Genomic DNA, 21,106 nt, shown 5'->3' with positions numbered 1-21,106 from the left:
GGGCGCCCCGAGCCTCGGAGGGGGAGGGGCAAGGAGAGCTGCCCACCCCTCGGCCTGCTCCCGGCGCCCCGACCTTCACCTCCCGCGTGCGCAGCTCCCATTCATTCTTCTCTGGCATCGAGGCCCCGCTCCGGCGGTGGGTGCCCCGGGCTGGCCCCCTCCCTCGGGCCCTTCCCTGACGCCCCCGAAGCCCCCTCCCCGCCCTAAGCCCGAAGCGGGGAGGTAGAAGCCGGGCAGAGGCTTCGCGGAGGAGTCACGCCCCCCTCACCTCCAGTTTGCTTGGCTGGCTCACTCCGGAAGTGGGGGAGGGGCCGGCCTCCCTCCCCTCTCCCTCCCTTACCCCTGAGGGGGAAGGGCAGCCGCACCCCACCCTGGGGAGTGGTTCGGAGCCCTCCCTCGCTGACCGCGGGGGGAGGGCCGCTAGGACCCCGAGGGTTCTGGGACCAGGGCCAAGGGGAAGATAAGCACCCACAGAGCCAGGTGCGAGTCCCCCCGCTGGGCCCAGGGGGCTGCCTGCTCGCAGGGCCGCGGGTCCGACGCCGGCCCGCATTTCTTCCGGAGCCTGGGGGCGGCCGGGGGCGGGGAAGCGGACGTGGATGGGGGGGGGGCTCCCATGCAAATCAGCCGGCCCCTTTGGAAGCCCCCGTCTCCCGGAACCCAGCGTGGGGGAAGAGACCGGGGTTTGCCCCAGCTCCCTCCGGACCCACGTGGCAGGCCCCTGGGGTTCCAGTGTGCCACGCAGCCTGGCAACCCGGGTCCACAGGGAAGGACGGAGCCAGCGGGGAGCTCGCACCGGGCCGGGCCGGCGCGGGGAAGGGAGAGAGGCTGGGCCTGGGCGCGGCGCCAGAGGAAACCTCAGCCCTGGGGCACCTGGCTGCACCCACATTCCTCCCCGGCTGCCCGGCAACCCGGGTCCCCGGTCTATCCGTGCCCTTGGGTGCCTGTCCGCGGCTCCCCCACCCCCACTACACGCGCTCCTCTGTAATTAACTCCGAGGCAGACGAGCTGGTCTTTGGCTTCAGTTTATTAGCCCCCATCCCCACGGCCCCCTGCCCACCCCCTCCGAACCCGCTCTGGCATCCGAAGGCTTTCTGGGGGCAGCACGAGGAAACCCCCCGCTGCCCTTGCCACGCCAGCCTGGCAGGGCTGTCCAAGGCGGCTTCTGTTAAGGCCCACAAAGGGGGCCGATGAATAAGATTCAATAAAGTGCTTCCTCCCTCCCCTCGTTTTGCTCCTCCCTCAGACCTCTCGGTCTTGCAGCTCTGCCCTTGCCCGGTGCCCCAACCCCTGCCCTCTTCCCCCCAAGAAACTCACACTGGGCAAGCCACTGTGATACGCAGCCGTGCACTGGGGCTGCCAGGGTGGGGGTGGCAGTGCCCTTCCACCGCAGGTGGGGAGCACCAGCCCAGGGACAAGTCCAAACTTGCTTATATTGTCTTGGACCCAGCCTGCAGCCTCCATTTTTTGGATTTCAGGAAGGGGGGTTAGGGAAACACATAGAGCCCCCCACACTCCAGCTCGTCTCCCTGAGCCCTGGCATGGCGAGGCCTGAGAGGGGGCACCTGCCCCTCCCGCCTGCCAAGTTTACAAAAGCTTTACCAGCCCCAGCCTTCAGTGTCCCCGGGTGGGTTAGGCCCAGGGCTCCCAGGGTGTGGTGAAGGCCTGGCATGGGGGAGGGGCGGGCCATACCTGGCCTGGAAGTGAGCACAAATGCCTGATGAGCTTGGCAGCCAGGGCCCAGGCACTGCAGGGGGGCTGGGACAGCGGGGCCTTCGGGTACCAGTGGTAAGCCACGCCAGCTTCTTAGAGGCAACGTCCTGACTGCCCAGGGGGCACTGCCCATGCCCAAGCAGCTGGTATCCACCCGTACCAGGTAGGGGTGGCCCACAGGGCAGGAGGCCGGCCTATTTGTTCTCTCTGGGACAGAAATCCAGCTGGAGACCCTCAGGGCGGTATGGATTCCTCTGTGGTGGCTGGAAAACAAGAGGAGGGGCGCCCATTCAGCCCCTGGGATGGGCAGAGCCACCTCCCCTCCCCCTGCAGGCTTCAAGCAGGCCAAAAATAGTCTTCGTGGGGGGAGAGGGAGCAGTCGTGGGGAGAAGAGGGCAGTGAGGGCTGAGAAAGGCCCCAGGAGAGCTCCCCGGCCACCACCACAGCTTCCAGGACAGGTGCTTTGGTGGGGCGTGGGGGGAGGGGCTGCCTGCTTGTCCCTGACAGAGGCTCTGGCCCAGAATTTGGCAGGGACCCCCTTGGGCTACCCCAGGACACCCCAGGCCACTGAGGCTCCCGGCGTCCATGAGACCCAAGAAGTCTGGGTGTGGGCACGGGAAGCGTAGTCGCCTGCGGTCGGAAGCTCTGCAAGGGTCTCCAGACCCCTCTGAGATGGGTGGAAGGATAAGGACAAGGAGGGAGCGTCCTGCCAGCGGGTGACTCACGGCGGATGGCCAGCAGGGTGTTCCCGTGGCAGCAGGACACAGAAGTCACCGTGTAGGGCTGAGCTTCGTCCAGCTGCACGGGCCGTGGGAGCCCGGCATCCTCATCCTTGCGCCCCAGGCGGCCACGGGCCCCTTTGCCCCACGTGTACACGTCTCCTTCTGCCGGGGAGAAGCCCAGGGGGATGGTCAGGCCCCACGGGCTCCCTGGGGCTCCTTCCCCGGCTGACGGATGAGGAAACTCGGATTCCTCAGAGGCCCCAATGGCCAGGGTCAATCCTGACTCCACTGCCCAGGTTGGCGGTCTCAGGCCATTTGAGTCCGGCCCTGCTCCACCCATGGGGAACCTGAGCCCTGGGAGGGGAGAAGTGGTGCCCAAGGTTCCCTGGAAGTCTGCAGCAGAGGCGGGACCTAAACCCCGTGGTCCCTCCCTGGGGGGGCCCTCCCTGGGGGCCACAGGCCGACTGCCCACCCACAGCTACCACCAGTGCCCACTTAAGCTTCCAGACCCCCAGCACTGCCCAGGACACAGTGAGAGCCATGACCCCTGCTCCTCACCTGCACCAATGGCCACGGTAAAGGCATCCCCACAAGCCACCATCACCACCTTGGTCCCCTCCAGCCCCGCCACCAGGCATGGGGCTCGGCTGCCCCGGCGGGCACTGGTGCCCAGCTGCCCGTGCTGGTTGCTGCCAAATGTGTAGCATTCACCAGAAGCTAAGGGAGAAATTGAGGGCAGGTTAAGGGGTCTCCAAGGAGAGAGTGAGACCTCGCTCCCAACTCACAAGGACCTTCCACTCACCCGTCACAGCAGCCGAGTGGGCAGTGCCCACATCAACACTCACTAGAGGTTCTGAGTCAAGGGGTACAGAGCCAAGGGGCATGAAGCTCAGGGCTTCTTCTACCTGGTCGTGGGGGGCAGGCTCCTCCCCAGGGGACACTCGGTCTAAGCCCAGCTTGTTAAATCTGTGGGGAAGAAGGGAGCTATGTGGAAGGAGGCCACGGGCACCTCGAAATCTGATGGAGAGAGTCCAGATCGGGGCTGGTTCTTTCTCTGCTCACACTGGGAACTGGCAGGAGACACAGGTGGGGAAAGCAGGAGACAGGCCGGGGAGGGGCAGGAGACAGGTCAGGGGAAGCAGGAGACAGGCCAGGGGGGCACATCACTCAGGCCTGAGGAGCCTGGGATCCTGCTGGGCTGTGAGGAGCGGGCACCAAATAAACGGAGGAGGATGTCGTGTCAGGATCCTCCTCACCTGTTACTCCCACAGGCCAGGGCTCGGCCAGGCACTGTGAGGATCATGGAGGAGTCGATACCACACACCACCCACTGCGCTTCCTGTTCGGGGGGCACAGGCACCTGCTGCGGGGAGCTGTGAGACTCCCGGGTCCCCAGCCCCAGTCGGCCTGCCGGCGAGAGGAGAAAGGGTGGGCCCTGGGCCGGGGAGGCCGGGCCCTGGGGTGGGGAGGGGGCTGAGAGGGAGCGGGTGCTGGGCAGCCAGGACCCCAGGACTGGATGAGTGCTTCTGCTTCCCCAGGCAGAGGCCGCAGAGAGGCCCGCGGGCCTTGGCAGGGCTGGCCCAGAACGGGCCTCCAGCCATACCGTGGCACAGGGAGAGGAGCAACAGGGGACACGGGAGTGTTAGGGGAGCGGGGGGTTGGCACCAGGCCGGGGCCTGTTAGTGCGGGGGGCCGGCCCTCACCACCGTCCCCACGGCCCCAGGCAAACAGCTCTCGCTCTGTGGACAGGGCCAGGACGTGGGATGCCCCACAGGCCACCTGCACCATCTCATAGCCCAGCAGGGCCTCCACAATTGTAGGCTGGAAGGGGAAAAGATGGCAAGCTGGCCAAAGTGGAGCGGCTCCTTGGCCCTCCTGGCCCCTGGAGCCTCCCAGCCCGCAGACCCAGAAAAGTCTGAGACCTGCCAGAGGCCCCTGTGGGGGGCCTGTCTCTTTAAATCCCTTCTTCTTCCCAGTCCGCCAGGCTCCAAGCAGGTGCAGGCAGGGCCAGGTGGGCTGGGGGGGGGGAGGGGGAGTTCTGGGGATTCCCCTCCTCCCCCCTGGGCTTTCCCACACACACACCTGGCTGAGGTCGGTGAAGCTGCCGTGCCCCAAGCAGCCGTTACTGCCACTCCCAAAGGTCATGATGATGCCTCGGTCTGCGGGGGCAGAAGGGGGGCCACTGGAGCAAGGGGGCTCAGCCGGGGGTGAGAAGGGGGCTGGGGGAAGGGCCAAAGAGGAGCAGGGGCCTCCCTTCTGCAGCTTGCTGGCTGCCTAGGGAGCCCAAATCAGCTGGGGGCCGGCGGCCAGCTTGTGCCCTTCCCTCCAGGACCGGGCCCTCCCCACCGCCCTTGTGCCCCCCTGTGCCCGTACCAGTGAGGCAGGCGGTGAAGAGGTCCCCACAGGCCACATGCTTGATGGTCACCCCCGACTGGCCCTCCAGAAAGCGAGACACGAACTGGGGCTGGTGTTGCTCCAAGGCTCCGGGCAGCAGGACGCCCCCCCCTACACCCATGGGAGGCGCCTGCAGCGGGACAGAGCGGGCACTGACGCGGGGCCCGGGGCCCCGCCCCTCGCCCCCCCCACCCGGCACTGCCCCCCACTCACCTCCCACATGATGAGGCGCCCTGAGCGCGTAACACCCGCCTTCTGGGTGCGCCCGGCCGAGACCTGCACCACCTCGGTGTTGAGCATGGGCAGCCTCGTAGGCGTGCTGAGCCCGCCGCCCCAGGTGTAGACGGAGGACAGGGGCGGGGGGATGGCTGGCCGGGGCAGCCCCTGGGGCCCCCCTGCAGGGAGAACAAGGGAACACAGCGTCCTCTACTGCCCCAGGATTACCCTGATTCCAGCTGGGACCCAGGCCCTCCACCAGCGGCTCAGCAGCGAGGGAAGGGGCAGGAGAGAAAAGCTCCCCCCAGGTCTGTGGGACTGTGAGTGCGCCACAATGGCGACTCTGCCCCCCCCTTATCCACACCATCTGGTAAGGAGTCTCACGCAGCGGCCGCTCCTGCGCTCCCAAGGCCGCCGTGGCTCCCTCCTGCCTCTCAAGGAGCACTGGTGTGGGAGGCTTTTGGCCGCTGGCACGGGATGCCCATGCCCTCCTCCCGGCCATGTCCTCCCGTGGACACTGGCCCCCGTCCACTGCATGTGGCCAACTCTCAGCCCAGTAGGGGTCTTGGGTCGCCCCTGCTAAGCTGCGTGGGGGCATTACTGGGGTTCTCCCTGCTCTCTGAGGTAGGGATTCCTCCCCTTGATGGCTCATCTTGGCCCCAGGCCCAGGTGCCCCCCTCCTGGCACCCCTTTCCTGGGTGTTCCCCGGGGGGCCTCCTTCCAGGCGTGCGGACCCCCACCATCCCCCCTTCCAGATGGTGCCCATCCCCATGCCTTCCCCCTGCCCGAGTCCTGGGGCCTCTGAGCACGTGCACCGAAAGGGGAGCTGCTGAGGGCAGCCTGCTGTGGGGGTCACTCAGGAACAAATGCTCCTCCTCAGCCCGGGCTGCGCCCTCCCAGGCCATGGCTGGGGGCCTGAGGTACTACCGGGGCTGAGATGGGGGAGGGGACTCACCACGGGTGCGGGGGCCACCGGCTCTGCCACCTGCCCGGCCACAGGGAAGCGTGGGCACACGTCCCAGGGGCTTCTCTACCCTGCAGGTGCACAGGGAGCCCAGTCACCGCCAAACCTCGGGGGCCCAGGGTCCTCCCTTGCAGACTGAAGGGCTTGACCTGGACACTTTTTGAGAGCACCCCCTCCCTCCCCCCGAGCCATCATGGAAGGATGAGGATCCGCCTCTCAGGCCATGAAGCAAATTTGGGCCCCAGCTCTGGGTGTCTGCCTGGCCCGCCCCCGGGCGTTGCATGGCTTTCTCCTGGGCAGGCCCCAGGGTGGGGGAAAAGGGGGAAATCCCCCGGGGGCCCGGGGGGTGGCCCCCTTTCCCCCAACACGGGGGCTTTCCCCGGGGGCCCCCCCCTCCCGGCCCGGGTTCCCCTGGCCCGGCTTTGGGGGCTTTTGGGGGGGGGCCCTGCCCTCCCCGGGCCCCGGGGGTTTGCCCCCGGGGCCCCTTGGCCTTTTCCTGGGTGCCCCCCGGGGCCCCGGGGGGTTTGGGGGCTTTCCCCCTGGGGGACCCCCCCCCTTTGGCCCCACCCCCCCCCCTGGCCCCTTCTGGGGCCCCGGGGGAAAGGGGCCTTCCCCCAACCCGGGGGTCCCCCAAACCCCCTCCCGGGCCGGGCCCCCGGCCGGGGGGGGGGGGGGGGGGGGGGGGCAGGCGGTTCCCCCCGGGGGGCCCCCGGGCGGGGGGGGGGCCACGGGGAAAAGGGGAGGACCAAAAGGGGGGGCCCAGGGGCCCCCCCGGGGACGAAGGGGGGCAAACCCGGGGGCCCCCCCCAGGGAAGGAAAGAAACCGGGGGCCCAAAAACCCCAAGCGGGGGAAACGAAACCCCCCCCGGGAGGGAAAGGGAGGAAGGGCCCCAGGCAGGGGGGGGCCCCAGCCGGGGCCCGGGGCCCGGGGGGGCCCCACGGGCCGGGAAAGGGGGGAGGGGGGGAAGGGGGGGGCCAAGTTTAGGGGGCGGGGAGGGCCCGGCAAAAGGGAAGGGAAGAAAAAGATAGGGCCGAAAAAAAAAGGGAGGAAAAAAAAACAAACGGCCCAAAAGGGAAGAAAGGGGCGGACAGAGGAAGGGGAAAGACGCGGGAAAGAGGACAAAAAAGACCGAAACGAGAAAACAGGGGGGGAGCAGCTTCAGGGGTTTACGGGGCCCGGGGTTTTTTAAGGACCAAAACATGGGGAAAGGGGAAAAACCCGGGGCAATCAACCCAAAAAAGGTCGGAAGGGGAAGTGGGGGGGGCCCCGGCTCCGGGCCCCGCCCGAAAAAGGGGAAACTGGACTCTAAACTGGGGCCCCCAATGGTTTTGGTTGCCGCTTTTTGGGGATTGCAGGGGTCCCCCCACCTGCAGAGGGCGGGGCATGGGCGAGGATTTGGCCGGGCTCCAGCCCGGGCCCCCGCCTGGCCGAGCCCCAGTTCTGTTCTGTGAAGTGGGGGCGGAACCAGAGGGTCTGAAAGGTGCCTCTGGCCAGGAATGGCCGGGGAGAAGCGGGGGCCCTGCGGAGGAAGCCCGAGCCGGCCTGGGAGAGGCCCCGGCCTTACGGTGTAGGCCTTGCTCTTGCTGCTGAGGATCTTGGAGATGCGAATGGCCCGTCTTCAAACCCCGTAGGAAGCTGGGTTTTTTGGGGTGCAGGAGATTGGGTGCCCGTGGTGCAGGGCCAGCAGGATCTGGACAAAGAAGTGCAGGATGGTCTCCTCGTCCAGCGCGGTTCGGCTCTGGATGTACTCGGGCGTGCCCCTGGGGGGGAGGCGGTGGCGCCCCAGCCTGGCCCGAGGGTCCTCAGAGGGGGCAGGCTTGGGGGGGGCAGGGGGCCGGGCTGTGGGGGGGGGGAGGGGCTGGGGGAGGGGCCCAGGCTCGTGGGGGAGGGGCCCAGGCTCGTGGGGGGGAAAGGGCTGGGGGGGGCCCAGGCTCATGGAGGGAGGGGCGCCCGGACCAGGAGGCGGGGCAGAAGGCGCCCCACCTGGGCTCCCAGGCGATCATGAGGGCCTTGTCCTCCAGGAAGTTCTCGTAGTACTCGATGACGTTGGGGTGGTTCAGCAACTTGAGCACCTGGCACTCGTTCTGGGCGGCCAGCCGCTCGTCCTTGGTCATCTGCTCCACCGGGATCTGCTTGATGATCACCGCCTGGTGGCCTTGCCCAAGGCCGGTGCCGATGCTGAGGCCCGGGGGGTGCTTTAAAGCCCTCGGGCGGGGGAGGGCCCGGGGAGGGGCGGGGGTCCGGAGGACCGTGGGACCCGGGGCGGAGGGCGAGCCATCCCCGTTTACAAATAGATAAACTGAGCCCCGCAGCGTTTGTGACTGGGGTGGTCCCAAGTGAGGGTCAAAGTGGGGCTGTCATCCCGGCCTCGGGGTCCCGGGCACGCGCTTTAGCACCGACATGCGCAGTCGCAGGCGGGGGGGTGGGGGGGTGCCGCACAGGGCCCGGCTGGGGGCGTGGCGGAGCCGAGAAAGGCGTGGCCAAAACGGGACACGCCCCAGGGGCGGGACTTCATGGCCCGCCCGGTTGCGGGTGGGAAGCAAGGGCCGGAAGCGAGGGCGGGACTTCCGAGAGCTGGACTGGAGCCCGTGGAGGCCAGGCTGGCGCTGCCAGGCCCGGCAGAGCCGGACGGGGCGTGTGTGTCCTTCCCTCCTCGACGGTGCCCTCCCTCCGCGTTCTCCCCCCTCCCCCGCCCGCAGCCCGTGCCCTGCCTCACCCGAAGGCGCCTCTCCCCACCACCCGGATCCGCTCGTACTTCTCCATGGCGTCCCCGCGCTTCCGGGAGCCGCGGCGGCGCGGTGGGGGGACGGACGACGCATGCGCAGACCTCGGCTTGCGGGCGCCCGCCCCCTCGCAGCTGGGGAGGGGCGCAGTCCCAGGCTGTGGGTCCCCTCCCCCCGCGCCGGGCTTCTCCACCCCCGCTTTCCAGACCTTGGTGACGGATACTTCCAAACCGCTTTAAAGAGGACCCAGTATTTCCCATGAATTGTTCCTCAGCAGCGCAGCCGGCGCCGCTAACGGCGTGAGCCCCGTTGTACAGCTAGGGGGCCCAGAGGGGCTGAGTGACTGGCTCGAGGACACACAGCAAGCGGCAGAGCGGAGACGCCAACCCAAACCAGCGCCTCCGCGCTCCCCCGCCGCCCGCCCCGACGGAAGCGTCTCCCGGCTGGGCCGCCAGGAGAGCCCGCGCAGCCTCTGGCCCTGCCTCCCCCCTCCCCGGCCGCTCCCGCCCCCTCCCCCCACCCCCCCCCGGGCTTTCCTGCTCCTCCGCTAGGCGCCCCGAGGCCCGCCCGGGCAGGCGTTTGCAGGCTCTCCTCAGGAAGCGCGCCTGGAATCGACCTTTTAACCCGTTCTGAGCCTCCGCCTTTAGCTCAGTGTCTGGCGCACAGGAGGCAATTAATAAACGCTGCCAAACGTCTGTCGTGTGGTCCCCATCCTCAGTTCCCAGCGTGCCCCGCTGCCAGAGCCCTCCGCCTCCCTGCGCAGCTCGGGGGCGTTCCCCCCTCCGCGGGGCTGGCTCCCCAGCGGCCCCTTCTCTGGTCCCGCTCGCGTCCCGACGTCTCCTCCAGAGCCACGCAGGAGACGCCGAGCCCAGAGTGGGATCCGGACTTCCTTCTGCCGGCACGTGTGCCCGAGGGGCTGCTGCTTCGCGGGGAAACGTGGTCCCGAGACGGCCTCCGAGGCCGCTCAGCTCTGCCTGGAAGCCCTGAAATGCGCTTATCCGGACATGGAGCCCCCGATCTTTTTCCTGTAAATGTGTCTGGTTTCTGGTGCTTTGCTAAATCCTCTTGCAACTTGGGCCCCTTCAATTGGCACCACGATTGCAGTGAACTTTGCCCCTTGTCTTGAAGATGGGTCCAAGCTGCAAATTCTTTTGAGCCGTCCTGCAACTGCCGTCTGTGACCCCGACCTTTCGGGGTCTCCTGAAGCTCAGCACAACCACGTGTAATCCAAGGGATTCAACTTCTTTCTGTTACATGTGCCTAAAATCTGGTAGCATTTAGTTCAGTGGCATTATGTAATGAGAGAGACAGAGAGAGAGAAAGAGACACAGAGAGAGACCTAAAGTTGTTTTCAGTTGTGACTGGTTCTTTGTGACCTGGTTTGGGGTTTTCTTAACAAAGATACTGGGCTGGTTTGTTATTAACTTTGGCTCATTTGACAGGTAGGTGAGGAAACTGAGGCAAAATGACTTGCCCAGGATCACACAGCTTGTGTCTGAGGCCAGATTTAAACTCCGGAATCTGGGTCTTCCTTACTCCAAGCCTGGTGCTCCATGCACTGCCCCACCTAGCTTCCCTTTATATATACACCCATGTCAATTATTCCCTCTTAGGCACAGTTGTTGTAGAAACAGCACCGTGGTTTCCTGATTACTTCCTCTAGGGTCTTGAAGGAAGCTAGGGAAACCTGGAGGTGGAGATGAGCAGGGAGAGCATTCCAGAGGAGAAGGTCAGGAAGAGTGGGTGGAGGGGAATTAAAATGTAAGAAGGTCCGATTGGGGAGGAAATGGGGTAGGTGAAGGGCTTTGGATGCCAAAGAAAGCATTTTGTATCTGGAGGAAATGGGGAGACAAGAGTAAGTGGGGGAGGGGGTGACCCGACCAGAGCTGTGCCTTAGAAAAATCACGTTGGGGGCTGAATTGGGGGGGAGGGGGAGGGTATTGCATGGGGAAAAGACTTGAGGCTTGCAGATCCACCAGCAGGATATTGCCATAATCAAGATGTGAAGTGATTCAGGTCTGTATTCAAGTGGTAGCGTGTCAGAGGAAAGATAGGAGAGTATTTGAGAGATGGAAAGGGGAAAATCAATCGACAGGCTTGGTGCCATATTGGAGGGGGGCTAGAGCAGTGAGAGATAATGAAGAGTCCAGGAGGATTCCTAATTTGGGAGCCTGGGGATGGTGTTAATCTCTATAGTAATGGGGAAGGTAGGAGAAAGGAGGATTTAGGGGGAAAGAGAATGACTTCTGTTTTGGGTAAATTGAGGTTAAAATGTCTATTGGACAGGATGGCTACCTGGTGAAGTAGATAGAGCACCTGAGTTCAAATCTGGCCTCAGACACTTAACACTTCCTGGCTGTGTGACCCCGGGCAAGTCATTTAACCCCAATTGCCTCAGCCAAAAAAAAAGTCTACTGGACATCCAGTTTGAGATATTTGAAATGTGGAAATTCAAGACTGGAGGGCAGCAGAGATCTTGGGACTAGATAAGCAAATATGAGAATGATTAATATAGATATAATTGAACCTATGGGAGCTGATGAGATCAAGTATAGTATAAAGGGAGAAGACAGAGCACCTGTGGGATACTTAAATTTAGAGAGTTTGATAAAAATCCAGCAAAGGAGACCAAGGAATGGTCAGATAGAGAGGAGGAGGAAGAGAACAGAGGATAGAGGAGGAGGACAAAGAGGAAAAGAAGAGCAGGAAGAAAGAGTGCCTGAAAAGCTAAAGAGAAGAGAGATGGAAAGGATGAAAAGCAGTGTCAAAGGCCGCAGTGAGATCCTAGAGAAAGAACAATGACAAAAGACCATTGTACTTGGCAGCTAAGAAATCTCTGGTATGTTTGGTTAAATGGTAACTTTGGAGAGATCCATTTCAGTGGAATGAAAAAGTCAAAAGCTGGATGGTAAAAGGTTAGAAAGAGAGGAGAAAGTGCTGGCAATTATTGCAGATGGTGTTTTACCCTTATGGAGTTAAAAGGATTGAAGGAGGGTTTTCTGTGGATGGGAAAGACATGGACATGTTTGTAGGCAGTAGGGAAAGAACAGGAAACTAAGAGTTTGAAAATAAGTATGATTGGGGATAATCAAGGCAGTAATCTGTTGGAGGATCCTGGACAGAAAGGGGTCCCAATTACACGAGTAGAGGAGTTACATGACCGAGTCCCCCTGTATCTTCAATCTTGCTGACCCCCATATGTTGCCAAGATCTGCAGATTTCTCTTTTGTACCATCTCTAGAATTTGCCCCCTTCTCTCCCCTAACACTGCCCCCACCCCTGTCCAGGGCCTCATCATCTCACTCCTGGACTATTGTAACAAACAGCCTGCTAGTGGCTCTGCCTAGCTCAAGCCTCTTCCCATTCCAATCCATCTTCCACTCGGTCACAGTGATTTTCCCAAAGCTCAGATTGAATCATTTCACTCCTATGGTTCCCGCTTACCTCCAGGAGCAAATACAAAATGCTGTTTGGCATTCTAAGCCTTCTCTCCCTGGCCCCTACTTCCTTTCCAGTTTCCTTATACTGCAATCCTCAGTGAGTATTCTTCCATTCAGTGACCCTGGCCTCCTGGCTGTTCTCCATAGTTTCTCAGCTCTGGGCAGTCTCTCTGGCTGTCCCCCATACCTTGGAACTCTCTCCCTCTCCTGTTCCAACAAGTGATCTCCCTGGCCCCCTTTAATTCCCAACTAAAATCCCTTTTATTGGAAACCCTCCACTACTCGTTCTGGATATATTTGTTTGCATGTTGCCTGCTCTATTAGATTGTAAGCTCCTTGGGGGCAGGAACTGTCTTTTGCCTTTTTTTTGTAATTCAAGTTCTTAGAACTGTGCTTGGAGCATAGAAGGTGCTTAATACACGTTTACTGATTGAGATGGGGTGTAGGAGACATCTGAATGACAAGAGGGAGCTCATAGTGCACAGCCAATATTCTGCCTGTCACATGTGGGACAAGGTTGCCTTGGCCATTGAAAGGGGACCTAGGGATCTTCTCGAGGTTATTCTCTGAATCTCTTTCCTTTTTCTACCACCGTAGGGCCCTTTTTGAAATCCCTGGGATCACATTTTAGGCTGTATTATCCAAAGCTTCTTTCCTCAGCCTCCATCCCCAGCTCTTTCATACCCATTCATGTCATTCTATCCCTCTCCTTTCTCCATCCTGTCCTCCTAGGGCACCCTCTGAAACCCGGTTCTATTTTATTTTAATGATATTGACGTGCTTTGTTTTAAATTTCTTTGATTTCCAAATATATCCCCAAGGTCCCATCTCTTATAAATGGTTTTCAATAAAACACATTCACATTTTGTCAGTTATGCAATGCTCCATACTTCAGAGGTGGATTTTCTTCTCCCCTTTTCCTTGTTCTGTTGACAAAATGCCTTTCATATGAGCCTTGTGCCCTCTCCCAAATACTTGGTAAATATTATTATGTATTTAATTTCCTCTGTACATATTGTGCCCCATGCCCTCAACCACAGTTCCTTATAAGGAGATGGGATGTAATCAGGTTTAGTTGATTAATGAAGTCATCAAAGATGATGGGATGGTTTGCCATTTCCTTTGTTGATTCATTCTACAGATGAAGGAACTGAGGCAGAGTTAATGGACTTGTCCAGAGTCCCACAGTCAGTAAGTTTCTGAGGCTGGATTTGAATTCAGGTCCTCCCGGCTCCAGACCTGGTGCTCTATTCATTGTACCCCTTGTAAGAGTAGGGATTCTTTTCATTCCCACTATCTGACACTGTCTTAGTATACAGCAAATAATGTTTCTTGGGTTGAGTGAAACTGCAAGCAAAGCCTTTCTGTTCCATGTCTACAAGTTCTTTTGTTTTTAAATCTCTGTGTAGGGCTCACCTGATTGGGTATGGGACACAGGGAGTGACCCAGGCTCCCGCAGCAGCCAGTGAGACAGACATGCAGTTCATCAAGACAACTGAACTGTAAACACCAAACCAAAATATAAATAAACCGAAGCAAGCTTTGGCATTACACTCAAGTAAAGGGTAAGGCGTGGGTGGGGCATTACCTGGACAAGGAGGAGTGTTGGAGTTTCATATTTGCCCAAGGAGGAAGTGGGGAAGTCCCAAGGTCATGAAATGATTCAGTTGAAGTCACTAAGACCTTCTGGACTTCAATCCCAAGGGTATTGCAGCAATTTTTTCAGGGAACTTTTCTTTGTCTCCAAAGGACAGGAAGAAGAATGAAGCTGTCCCCAGAATTCATTGATCCATTCCATAAATATGGCACTGGGCTAGGCCTTGGGAGGATAGAGATGAATATACATAGGGCCTGCTCTTAAGAAGTTTATCATCCAATAGGGATCGGAGAACACATAGAAACACCTTCCTTGGATAGAAAGGAAAGAGAGGCAAGTGCAGAATGAGTTCAGTCAGAGGACAGACGTTTGTGAATATACCAGGCACTTTGTCAGACACAGATGGGAACAATCTCTACCTTTGAGGAGTTTCTAGTCTACTGAGGAAGATAAGTCACAGGGGTCCTCAAACTACGGCCCACGGGCCAGATGCGGCAGCTGAGGACGATTATCCACCTCCCCCAGGACTATGAAGTTTCTTTATTTAAAGGCTCACAAAACACAGTGTTTGTTTTTACTATAGTCCGGCCTCCAACAGTCTGAGGGACAGTGAACTGGCCCCATATTTAAAAAGTTTGAGGACCCCTGGTCTATAGGATTGTAAGGAATATGTAGAGCAGAAGGGAAAAAAACATTTATTAAGCACCTACTATGTTCCAGCCACTTCCCTGAGCACTTTACAAAGGTTCAGTTATTTTTCAATCACGTCTCACTCTTCAAGACTCCACTTGGGGTTTTCTTGGCAAAGATACTACAGTAATCAACCATTACCGGCTCATTTTACAGGTGAAGAAATGGAGGCAAACAGGACAAAGTGACCCGCCCAGGGCACACACTGGGAAGCGTCTGAGGCCAGATTTGAACTCGGGGAGATGAGTCTCTGTGATGCCCAGGGCAGTGCTCTTTCTAATGGGCCGCCTGCTTCATAGACACTTCATATGGTGTTTAAAGCGCCACCTAGCTGCTTTACAAATATCTCATACAAGAAGAATATAAAAGAACAAACAGAGCCTTAGAGTTCAGATTCGGTCTCAGACACTTCTGGTTGCAGGATCCTGGCCCCCGCCATTTGCTCAGCTCTCGGGTTATTGTGAGGATCAAAGTCTCAGTCTCTGTCCTCCAGATCAGGCCCTCTGACCTCAGGAGTCCTGCAGAGCGGGGTCCTGAGGCTTTCTCTTTCACTTGGTGATCTCATCCGCTCCTAGGATTCAATTACCTCTATGTTGCTACTGATTTTCAAATCTACCCATCCTGTCCCAAATTCTCTGCAGACTCCAGTCTCACATCCCTGCCTCCCAGGAGATATTTTCAACTTCACATGTCCAAAACAGAAGTCATCCTCCTCCCCCAATCTGCCACCACCCCCTCCCCTGCCCCCTTCTAGCTTTCCTCTCACTGTGGAGAACAACATCCTCCCAACCCCTTCGACTCACAACCCAGGAGTCAATCCGGACTCATCGTTTCTCAACCCCGCGCCTTCCATGTCCAGGATGCTGATCTGCAGTACCTCTTGAATGTGCTTCCCCCCACACACTTTTTTTTGTTTTTTAAATTAAAGCTTTTTATTTTCAAAACATATGCAAGGATAATTTTTTACCACTGACTCTTGCAAAACCCTGTGTTCCAATTTCTCCTTCTTTCCCCCCACCTCCTGCCATCTAGGGGAGGCATATTAAATATGTTAAATCCAATACATACATATTTATGCAATTATCTCGCTGTCCAAGAAAAATCAAACCAAACCAGAAAAGAAAACGATGAAGGAAAATGCAAGCAAACGACAACAAAAGTGAGAATGCCATGTTGTGATCCACACTCAGTTCCCACAGTCCTCTCTGGATGCCGATGGCCGCCTTTAGCACAAGACCATTGGAACTGCATGCCCCCTTTTTAAGCCACTATTGGAAGCCTTCCCCAACCCTTTTCCATTCCACTGCCTTCCCTCTTTGTTTTTTATCCCCCACATAGCCTATTTACACTGTGTCTCTCCATTAGACTGGCAGCTCCTTACAGACAGAAACTGTTATTTACTTCTTTTTTTTATCCTCAGTACTTAGCGTAGTATCTGGCACACAGTCAGTGCTTAATAATTTTTTTTAAGTCACTGAATTGATCATTGTAAAGCACACAGTGCCTGACGTAATAGGGGCTTAATCATTTTTTTTAAATCATTCAATTACTGTGCTGAGGCACAGTGCCTAAATCATAGTAGGTGTTTAATCATTGCATTAATCATTGTACAGGGCAGTACCTATTGGCCCATCATTATTATTAGGCAATCAGGGAAGACACAATCAGCTGAAGGGATCAGGAAAGGCTTCCTCTAGAAAGGGGTATCTGAAGGTCTTGACAGAATGAGGAATCCAAGGAGCCAGATGAGGTAAGAAGGCATCCCCAGGCGTGTCTGGGAATAATCAGAGCAAAGGCAAAGCCCCCCAAAGATGGGGCGCCTCTCGGAGGAACAGCAAAATGACTGGTCTGGCTGGCTCGTGGAGTTTGTTAATGGAGGAGGAGGATAGAAAGGTAGATTGGGGTCAAATTTCAAAGGGCTTTAAATACCAAACAGAGGAGTTTGTATTTGATCCCAGAGGCCACAGGGAACCACTAGAGTATATTTAGTCAAGGAATAACATGGTCCGATCTGTGCTTAGGAAAATCACTTTAACTGTTTCATTGACTATCTCCAAATTAGCCCAATATATATTGCTTGGGCCAGCAAGATGGTGCAGTGGATAGAACTCCAGGCCTGGAGAAGGGAAGGCTCATCTTGAGTTCATTCATTAGCTGTGTGATCTTGTGCAAATCACTCTCTATTTACTTCGGTTTCCTCATCTGTCAAATGAGCTAGAAAAGTAAATAGCGAGGAGGGGGTGGGGGAAAAGTTGGGAACACAAGGTTTCGCAAGGGTCAGTGTTGAAAATGTTTCCGTGTTTGTTTTGAAAATTAAAAAAAAAAGTAAAGAATAAAATTAAAATGCCACAGAATCTTTGCTAAGAAAACCTCAAATGGGGTTATGAAGAGTCAGAAATGGCTGAAAAATGACTGAATAATGTGCTTGTTCATGGCTATGCTCTTTCCCGTCAGATAGGAGAAGCTGGGGCTGTCTTTTGCCCCCCTTTTTTGCATCCACAGCACTTAGCTTGGGGCCCAAAGCTCACTGACTGACTGAAGGTGGGGTTGGAGTAGACACGTGAGCCAGGGAGACCTGGAGCAGGTATTTGCAGTTGTCAGAGTGAGAGTTTATTAGGGCCAGAGCTGGGGTGCGGTCCCCTGCGTGAAGGTAGAGAAAAGGTCACATCCTAGGAGGGGGGACTACCAGCTTATCCACCTGATTAGGTTTGTAGGGTAAGAGAGGGGGAGGAGTCTTGGATAATAAGTGAGATAACGAGATAAGGGGTTCAGAAACAAATAATGGCCTTTTCTATGGAAGGGACGTGAAAGGAGATTTATTACAGAGGCTCAAGGCTGTCCCCTAGGAATACCTGGGCCTTCCCTTGGCCCCCTTCTGTATCAGATGGCTTTGTCTGCTTTTAGAAAGTAAGCTTTTGAGGGCGGGGACCCTCACTTATCAGGGTTCTGCACACAGTAGGCACTTACATCATGTTTAGTTCATCCATTGATTACACTCCTGGGAGACTAGAAGACCTAGAAGGAAACAGGGTAGTTCAGAAGAGGGATGGCTTCAGGGGAGGGAAGGAGGCTACTTTAGACAGACTTGAGTTTGAGATTTTGTATACAAAATACACAAACTTCCTGGAGACCACAAATGGAGGAGATCCCAACAAAGATAAGGACTCCATCCAGGGTAACTTCAAGGGAGAAAGCCAATGGCTGGTGCAGTGGGTGCAATGCTGGGCCTGGAGTCAGGAGGACCCGAGTTCAAATCCAGCTACCTATGACTATGGGTCGCTTCTGTTTGCCTCTTTCCTCAACTCTAAAATGGGAATAATTACAGCACTCATTGCTTCAAAAGGTTGTGGTGATTGTTAAAAACAAAATTTGTAAAGCTCAGTTTAACACAGTGTCTGATACACACACTGCTGGTGTTCAGCCGCTTATCAATGATCCCATTTGGGGTTTTCTTGGCAAAGATACTGGAGTGGTCTGTCATTTCCTTCTGTAGCTTATTTTACTGATGAGGAAACTGAGACAAACAGGATTAAGGGGCTTGTCCGGGATCACACAGATAATCGGAGGCCAGATTTGAATTCACTTTCCAACTGAAGCCCAGGACTCTTCTTCACCACCTAGTTGCTCTGCTGTTTCCACTTGGGAAATGGGAATAGTCTGAAAGAAACAGAATGAGAGGTAGAGACAGAGAGAGAGAGAGAGAAGGGGGGGGAGAGAGAGAGAGGGGAGAGGAGAGAGAAAGAGAGAGATGGATGATATGAACAGCTGCAGAGAGGTCAAGAAGGATGAGAATTGAGGAAAATACAATAGATTTTGGCAATCACGTGCTTTTGGAATACAGCCAAAGTGTCAAGTCCTCAAAGAGATATGAGTCCCTGATCATCTTACTAGTCTCCTGAGGAACCTGTATGCGGGCCAAGAAGCCACAGCTAGAACTGAAAGAAGAAAAACTGATTGGGTTAAGATTAGAAAAGGAGAATAACAAGGCTGTATACCGTCACCTTATTTAACTTATATTCAGAATACTTCATCTGAAATCCCAGGCTGGATGAATCAAAAGCTGGAATTAAGGTTGCCGAGAGAAATATCAACAATCTTCAATGTAGACGATACCCCTGATGGCAGAAAGTGAAAAAGAAACCTTTTGATGAGGGTGAAGGAGGAGAATGTAAAACCTGTTTGGAACCTCAGATCAAAAAACTTACCATTTTGGTCTTATCACTTCCTGGCAGTGGGAGGAAAAAAGGGAAGCGATGTCAAATTTTATATTTATGGGTCAAAGATCACGGCAGATGGCATTTGGAGCCAGAAAATTAAAAGACACTTATTCCTTGGAAGGAAAGTCTGGACAGCAGACTAAAAAGCAGAGACATCTCCTTGCTGACAACGGTCCATATGGTCAAAGCAATGGTTTTTCCAGTAGCAATTGGGTGGGAGAGCTGGACCATAAAGAAAGCCGAGTGTTACACGATCGACACTTTCAAATCGTGCTGCACAAGACTTTTGAGAGTGATCCGGACAGCAAGAAGCTCAAACCAGTCAATACTTAAATTAATCCTGACTGTTCACTGGAAGGTGAAATACTGATGCTAAAGCTTAAATACTTTGGCAGCATAATGAGATGATGGGACTCGCTGGAAAAGACCCTGATGCTGGGAAAGCTTGAAGGCAAAAAGAAAAAGGGGCAGCAGAGGATGAGATGGACAGAAAGTCTCATGGAAATGATGAACGTGACCTTAGACAGACTGGGAATAGTGGATGTCACAAAGAGACCGACACAGCTTTATAACAAAAGTTACCAGATCCGGTAACTTTGGGCAATTTTGTTTGAATGAGGGAGTCATCAGTTAGACTATTAAAAAAGGAGAGGAAAGGAACCTGGGACACTCCTGAAGGCAGGATATCCAAGTAGTGGCACTGTAATAATGGGGGAATGAACGAGGCAGGTGGTAGGAGGAGCTGGAGAGGCAGAGAGGGATGCCGGAGAAATTGGGGAGATAGAATTCACCGGGATTTGGCAATTAATTGGATGAGTGGAGTGAGGGAAAGGAAATTTAACGAGTCCAAAAATCTCAAAGCTTTTGATCCAGGATAACTGGGAAGATGGAGAACAGGTTTAAGGAATGATGGTGAGTTCAGGTTTGGACATGTTAAGTTTGTGGATGGAGATGACCAGCAAATAGTTGAAAAAATTGGAACTAAAGCTTAAGGGAAAGGCTGGGTATGGTGATTAATAATAATATTTAATATTTGCAAAACACTTTACATGTTACTATGCCTGATCCTCACAAGTTTGTGCTACATTTTTAACATATATTGGATTACTGGCCATCGAGAGGAGGGGATGGGGGGAGGGAGGGAAAAATTTGGAGCATGTTTTGAAAATAAAAATAAACATGTTTTGGAAAAAAAAAACAAAATAAAAAATTTGCTAATAATATATGCATTTTACAGATGAGGAAACTGAGGCTAAGAGGGAAGACTCCTGGAGCTGCATTTGAACTCGGGTATTCCTGATTCTTGGGTAACACTACCCATTGCACCACCTACTGGTCAAAAAAGATTTGCGCATCATCAAGTCAGTATTTTTGAGTTGGAGGATGCCATCTGCCAGCCTAATTAAATGCTACCTCCTCGTGTACTGAGGGAAAAAAAACAAACAAACCCTGGAGCTTTAAGGGGTTAAATGACTCCCCAAGGTCAAGCCAGGACACGAGAGTTCTTTCCACCACACTTTGGAGGTTATTCCTGAGACTATGGCAGCAAATGAGAGGACAGGGCCAAGGGGAGAAGCTTGGGGGTACTTCCTGTAAGGGGGGTAAGGAGGCAGGCAGTGGGAGACTCGGGAGATGTCATGTTTCAGGAATCCAGAGAAAAGGAGGATTGAAGAAGGGGACTGGCCTTTGTGCCCCGTGTCCAGAACAAAGGAAACCTGAAAACACACAAAGGATTTAACTCCAGAAATTCGAGGCACAAATAAATGTATCCAGGAAAAACAGGCAATGAGGAACAGGGGGAAGGGGTTAGGGAAGGTTTCCTGGAAGGGGCAGGATTTCAGGTGGGACTTGAAGCCAGGAGGTCAGTCTTTGGAGAGGAGCAGGGGGAACATTTCTGAAGTGTAAATAAAGTGTTTTTCTGCAGTTTGGCAGGAAGGTGGTTTGAAGTAGCAGGGGATGGGCTCTGTGTGTGTCTGAAGGCAATAAGAATTTCACTTCTCACTCCTCCCGACTGCAAAACGGGTCAAGTTAATTCTCGGGAATTAATTTGTATGAGCCCTTGAGAAGAAAAGTCACCTGAGCCACTAGGGCAGGAGCGGGTCAGATGTTCCCAGCAAGCCTTGGAGGGCCCTAGTGAGGGCAGGCTCAGGGTCACGTTCAGGGGCCCGGGCCCCGGGCAGAATTCTGTCCTGTCCCAAACAGGAAGTGGGCCTAATTCCAGGCTCTTGGTGGGGCCATAAATACCTCATAATGATGGGGTGACGATAATTAGCCGAGGCCTGAGCTTCTCTGGCTTCTGAGTGGGTGGGAGAGAAACATAGGAGACCTGGAAGCTGGAAGAAGGGACACTGGCTCGGGACCCCCCTCCTTTCTCTCCCCCTGCCCGGGATCCCCGTTCCTGCCTCTCACCCTCTTCAGGCTCAACTTTCCCT

At 55.8% G+C, this 21,106-nt stretch overlaps 1 protein-coding gene across 1 annotated transcript; it reads right to left on the bottom strand.

Annotated features, from left to right (window-relative positions):
- Nucleotides 1-1,003: 1,003 nt before the first annotated feature.
- NEK8 (NIMA related kinase 8) lies at nt 1,004-9,234 on the bottom strand. Its single transcript, XM_031968734.1, has 15 exons — nt 8,724-9,234; nt 8,396-8,586; nt 7,991-8,185; nt 7,632-7,767; nt 7,375-7,549; nt 5,998-6,102; nt 5,040-5,221; nt 4,806-4,956; nt 4,515-4,591; nt 4,136-4,253; nt 3,689-3,839; nt 3,235-3,398; nt 2,991-3,149; nt 2,436-2,594; nt 1,004-1,973 (listed from the first exon to the last, which is right to left on the bottom strand). The coding sequence occupies exons 1-15, from the start codon at nt 8,988-8,990 to the stop codon at nt 1,945-1,947; spliced, it is 2,259 nt and encodes a 752-aa protein (XP_031824594.1). The 5' UTR covers nt 8,991-9,234; the 3' UTR covers nt 1,004-1,944.
- Between the last annotated feature and the right edge of the window lie 11,872 nt (nt 9,235-21,106).

Source organism: Sarcophilus harrisii, chromosome 4, assembly GCF_902635505.1.
Source record: "Sarcophilus harrisii chromosome 4, mSarHar1.11, whole genome shotgun sequence".
Taxonomy (NCBI): domain Eukaryota; kingdom Metazoa; phylum Chordata; class Mammalia; order Dasyuromorphia; family Dasyuridae; genus Sarcophilus; species Sarcophilus harrisii.
Note: the sequence above shows the minus strand (reverse complement) of the source record. Positions and strands in the feature narration are given on the sequence as shown.